The sequence below is a fragment of the Aplysia californica genome, unplaced genomic scaffold, assembly GCF_000002075.1.
Source record: "Aplysia californica isolate F4 #8 unplaced genomic scaffold, AplCal3.0 scaffold00629, whole genome shotgun sequence".
Taxonomy (NCBI): domain Eukaryota; kingdom Metazoa; phylum Mollusca; class Gastropoda; order Aplysiida; family Aplysiidae; genus Aplysia; species Aplysia californica.
In genome coordinates, this window is record NW_004797899.1 from 292,805 (window position 1) to 297,719 (window position 4,915).

The window sequence follows — 4,915 nt, forward strand, 5'->3', positions numbered from 1 at the left end:
GACACGAAAGTTTTTCTTATTCAGAGAAGCTAGTTCAAATGGAATTATTCGGCATTTTTCCTGCTTCAATGACATACAGCTCATGCTTCATTAAACAAAAAAAAATCTTCATCCTCACTGAATCAGTGAATGTCCTGCACGGTGCCTAGAGACGGCATTCTCCAATGTCACAGTTCCCACCAGGAATAGGAATAAATAAAGTTGTGGTCCGGTCAAACATGACAGCGCCGGGATCTTTGTACTTGAAGGGCAGGAACAGTTCAGTCCACGGCGTTCCTGTCTATGTGGGGCACAGGGTGAGGTGTGTGGAGTCTGTCTGTCTGTCTGTCTGTCTGTGTGTCCAACCGTCTGTCTGTCCTTCAGCTATCTATCTGTCTATCTATCTGTCCGTCCGTCCGTCTATCTTTCTATCTATCTGTCTGTCTATCGGTCTATCTATCTATCTGTCAGTCTGTCTGTCTGTCTGTCTATCTATCTATCCATCTATCTATTTATCTATCTATCGATAGATCTACCTATCTACCTATCTGTCTATCTCTCTATCTATCTACTCGTTCTTCTTGTCTTCGCTGGTCTTGTGATCCCCGCCAGCTGCCTGGACTTCATCTGAGAGAAATTAAAAAACAAAAGCAGAAAATGATGGAGGGGATAGAGAGAGAGAGAGAGAGAGAGAGAGAGAGAGAGAGAGAGAGAGAGAGAGATATGTCAATAAACAGATAGGAATATGACCCCTTTGAACCCGGGAAAGTCTTATCCTAATGTTACCCAAATTCTTTCACACTTCTGGGTTCACGGAGAAAATGCTTCAGTGTGAATAAAAACACTCTGTTTTTAAAGTTTTAGTAAGAGTTTTACGGCACTTGCAACACAATAAGGTCATATAAGTGCCGAAGATTAGAGGTGTTACAAGAGAGTAACAAACACACAAAGAAAAGGAGGAGGGATAAGGACGATAGAAGTTTGATAGGAAAGTAGGAGCAAACCATACCAGAGCTCCCGCCAACCACCCACAAACCCTCTGTAAATCAGAACAGAATAATAATAATAATAAATGACATTTATATAGTGCTCAACCCTGATTCAAGTCCACGTGCTCTGAGCGCTAGCAGAGTGTGATCAAAACGTGTGCAGAGAGGTAGAGATATATTGTCCCATAATCAAAATTGGTATGTTGACAGAAACTGGAGTTTTGATTGATCGTAAATTAGGCAACTCCCATTTAAGATTTGAACCAGGATCATCTTTTAGTATAGTTTTAGTAAGAGTTTGACCACATTTGCAACACAATGAGGTCATATAAGTGCTGAAGATTAAAGGTGTTAAAATAGAGTAGCAAACAGAAAAAAGGAGGAGGAGAGATTAAGGATAATAGACGTTTGATAGGAAAGAAGGAGCAAACCACACTAGACCACCCACCAACCACCCACAGGATCATCTTTGATTGATGAAAAACACTAACTTGAAAAAAAACAACCCATACTATTAATAAAAACATGAGAGAACGTACCATATGAGGGTAGGTCACTTTCGCCTGCAGGCAGAGGAGGGTGTTGTCTGTCGTAGAGTTCTCTGTCCTCGTCATCTTCATCGTCCTCGTCGTCAGGAATGTCGTCGATGGTCTCCATGCAGCACAGGCTGTAGCAGATGACGGAGATGATGATGGTGGGGAGGCCAAACATCAGCAGGAACAGCCAGCGAGACGCCTGCCAGATGCTCTGTGGAAGTCAGTGTAGGAAGAGAGTTTAGGATTCATACATGTCCCAAGTGGCTAGCCGGCTTGCCTCCTAGAGCTGGGCGAAGAATCAACTCCGGAATCGATTCCCACGACTATTGCAAGGAAAGAAAAGTTCCCTTTGACGAAACCCAACGGTTACCAGTTACTTTCATCATTACAATATTCTTTTTTAAAGAATGTATCTTCGAAAAATAAAAGTTGATGCTTCGTAGTGTTCCGAAACCAAGGTGTTGGGATCCAACAGGTAACCACCGGAGGGAATCACATCATTACAAAGTAAGGAATTGGAATCGGAGTCGAGTCCAACTATTCCTAGCTTTCAATAATCGAGAACCTCGCCGCCCAGCACTACAGCCTACCAGTCTAGCCGGCCAGCACTACAGCCTACCAGTCTAGCCGCCCAGCACTACAGCCTACCAGTCTAGCCGCCCAGCAGTACAGCCTACCAGTCCAGCCGCCCAGCACTACAGCCTACCAGTCTAGCCGCCCAGCACTACAGCCTACCAGTCTAGCCGCCCAGCACTACAGCCTACCAGTCTAGCCGCCCAGCACTACAGCCTACCAGTCTAGCCGGCTTGCCTACCAGTCTAGCCGTACTTATTTTAGGCCCTGTTAGAAACCTGTTGAGTACACAGGTCTCGTTGAAAAGGGAGACAATCCACCAATGTACTGTCCAACAGTTCTTGTCCTGACAAAACTAGACGAGACCAAATATTCTCTAGAATCGCTGACGAGACTACATAAGATTTATATTTAGCTTTCAGTTACATAAAGGGGTGTCATAATACGGTCTAGCATACACAGAGCCAACAGATTTTTAGGTCCTAATATATTTTTGTAACACATGTACGTGTATTCTTTGTAACTAAAAGACGTACTCACATGAACAATTCCAACATAACAAACATATTTCCGCATCCTGCTAAGTGTGTACATCATAGGAATTTTCCGTAACCCAATCTGTACGTCGTGTATTATTATCGTATCCATACGACATGGGGAACTCAGTGCCACCACTTTCTAAAGAGTAAATTTGCTCGTTAATCCAATTCGTACGCTTTGATTGCATTCAGTCAAAATGATTTTTTGAGAAATACTGAAAGTTTCAAAGAGATCCTCGTACTACAAGTATTCTACAATGTGAAGAATACAACCCCGGGGGTACAAAATGACCCCATGGCGTACGGATAGGTCTAAACAACACAAGACTTGCAGACTTACCAGGACTGTGGAGATCAAGTCGTAGAAAATCCGCCGGATTCTCATGGAGAAGCCAGTTCCTCCAAAGGCCTGCAACAATGTTCAGAGATGGTCAATGCAAAACTGTTCAAGAGACGCCTGCTTCAATCGTATGAGAGCTTTCTTGTTTCTGTGCGAGACTGAGATTTAAAAAACAACACTCACACACACACACACACACACACACACACACACACACACACACACACAGACAGACAGACAGACAGACAGACAGACAGACAGGCAGGCAGGCAGGCAGGCAGACAGACAGACAGACAGAAAGACAGACAGACAGACAGACAGACAGACAGACAGACAGACAGACAGACAGACAGACAGACAGACAGACAGACAGACAGACTCACCGGTTCCTTTCCCTCGGCCACCCTCATGAGGAAGTCTTGGAGCATGGGTCGCGTGAGGTTGTCCGGTAATGGGGCCAGGTAGTACAACTGTCGCTCACTCTCCAGCACCATCAGGGCGGGCGTGGCCAGGAAGGACATGGCGATACTGTTTACCGTCTCCACTTCCGGCATCCACAGGAACTGAAACTCTCTGAGAGACAGGACAACAGGGGGTTTGTTTGTTTTAGAAGGTTTTACGTGCTCACAACTGTATTAGGTCATATCTACAGGAACCGGAACTCTCTGAGGGGACCACAGGACAGGGGGTGGGGGTTTTACGGTGCTCACAACTGTATTAGGTCATATTTACAGGAACCGGAACTCTCTGAGGGGGCCACAGGACAGGGGGTGGGGGTTTTACGGTGCTCACAACTGTATTAGGTCATATCTACAGGAACCGGAACTCTCTGAGGGGACCACAGGACAGGGGGTGGGGTTTTTACGGTGCTCACAACTGTATTAGGTCATATCTACAGGAACCGGAACTCTCTGAGGGGGGAACAGGACAGGGGGTGGGGGTTTTACGCGCTCACAACTGTATTAGGTCATATCTACAGGAACAGGAACTCTCTGAGGGGGGAACAGGGGTTTTATTTGGTTCAGTAAGGTTTTGTTTGGTTCAGTAAGGTTTTGTTTGTTTCAGTAAGGTTTTGTTTGGTTTAGTAAGGTTTTGTTTGGTTTAGTAAGGTCTTGTTTGTTTCAGTAAGGTTTTACGGCGCTCGCAACTGCATAAGGTCATATGAGCGCCAAGGGGTGGATGTCAACAGAGAAGTCCAAACGGGAAACAGACTTAGTCTGCTCACCTCTTTGGCCTCAACAGCACAAAGTCTGTTTCCACTATTGTAGAGATATGGGACATAATCCATGATCCTCCACAGTTGCTTGTCCATTATATCATCAGTTCTTTCCCTTACTTTGTAACCACTCCATGAGCAGTTCTCGCATTGTCTCGAGATATCAGGGCTTCTGGTTTGTTTAGAAAGAGTTTAACGGCACTTGCAAACACACTAAGGTCATATAAGTACCGAAGATTAGAGGTGTTACACGAGAGGAACAAATACAAAAAAGAAGGAAGAGAGAGATAAGGACAATAGATGTTGAATAGGAAAGAAGGAGCAGACCACTCCAGACCACCAACCAAACATGGGGTATTGGATAGGTAAAGCTGTATCTGTCTCTCCAGTTGTTTTGGTCATGTGACTGATCAAGTGAACCCTGCAACACTCACGACTATCAAGACACCCCGGAAATACCAGGTCACAAGAGAGTGACAAACATACAAAAGAAGTAGAGGAAATGACGATAGTAAGGATGAGGAAAGAAAAAGCAGCAGTTCCCCCTATGTTGTTCCGGCACAGTATGAGCATGACATTGATAAATCAGCCCATTTACAATTCTACTGTGCATAATAACATGATAAAATCCCCCCTTTGGGAATGGCCTTAAGACACTTCAGTCAGTAGCACTGCCTTGGGGGAGGGGGGGGGAGTTTTTCAACAAACTAAACAAGAGCACAAAGAAAGAGAGAAACGGGAGG

The 4,915-nt window shown here is 44.9% G+C and overlaps 1 protein-coding gene across 1 annotated transcript in view; it reads right to left on the reverse strand.

The window, feature by feature from the left end:
* Nucleotides 1-494: 494 nt before the first annotated feature.
* Nucleotides 495-4,915, reverse strand: part of LOC101860361 (protein disulfide-isomerase TMX3) — a gene marked incomplete at its 5' end in the record, with an annotated part of 5,389 nt that continues 968 nt past the window's right edge. Inside the window, 4 exon segments of the mRNA XM_005107774.3 lie at nucleotides 495-606; nucleotides 1,508-1,715; nucleotides 2,957-3,025; nucleotides 3,340-3,529. Coding sequence (XP_005107831.2) covers nucleotides 548-606; nucleotides 1,508-1,715; nucleotides 2,957-3,025; nucleotides 3,340-3,529 — 526 coding nt within the window.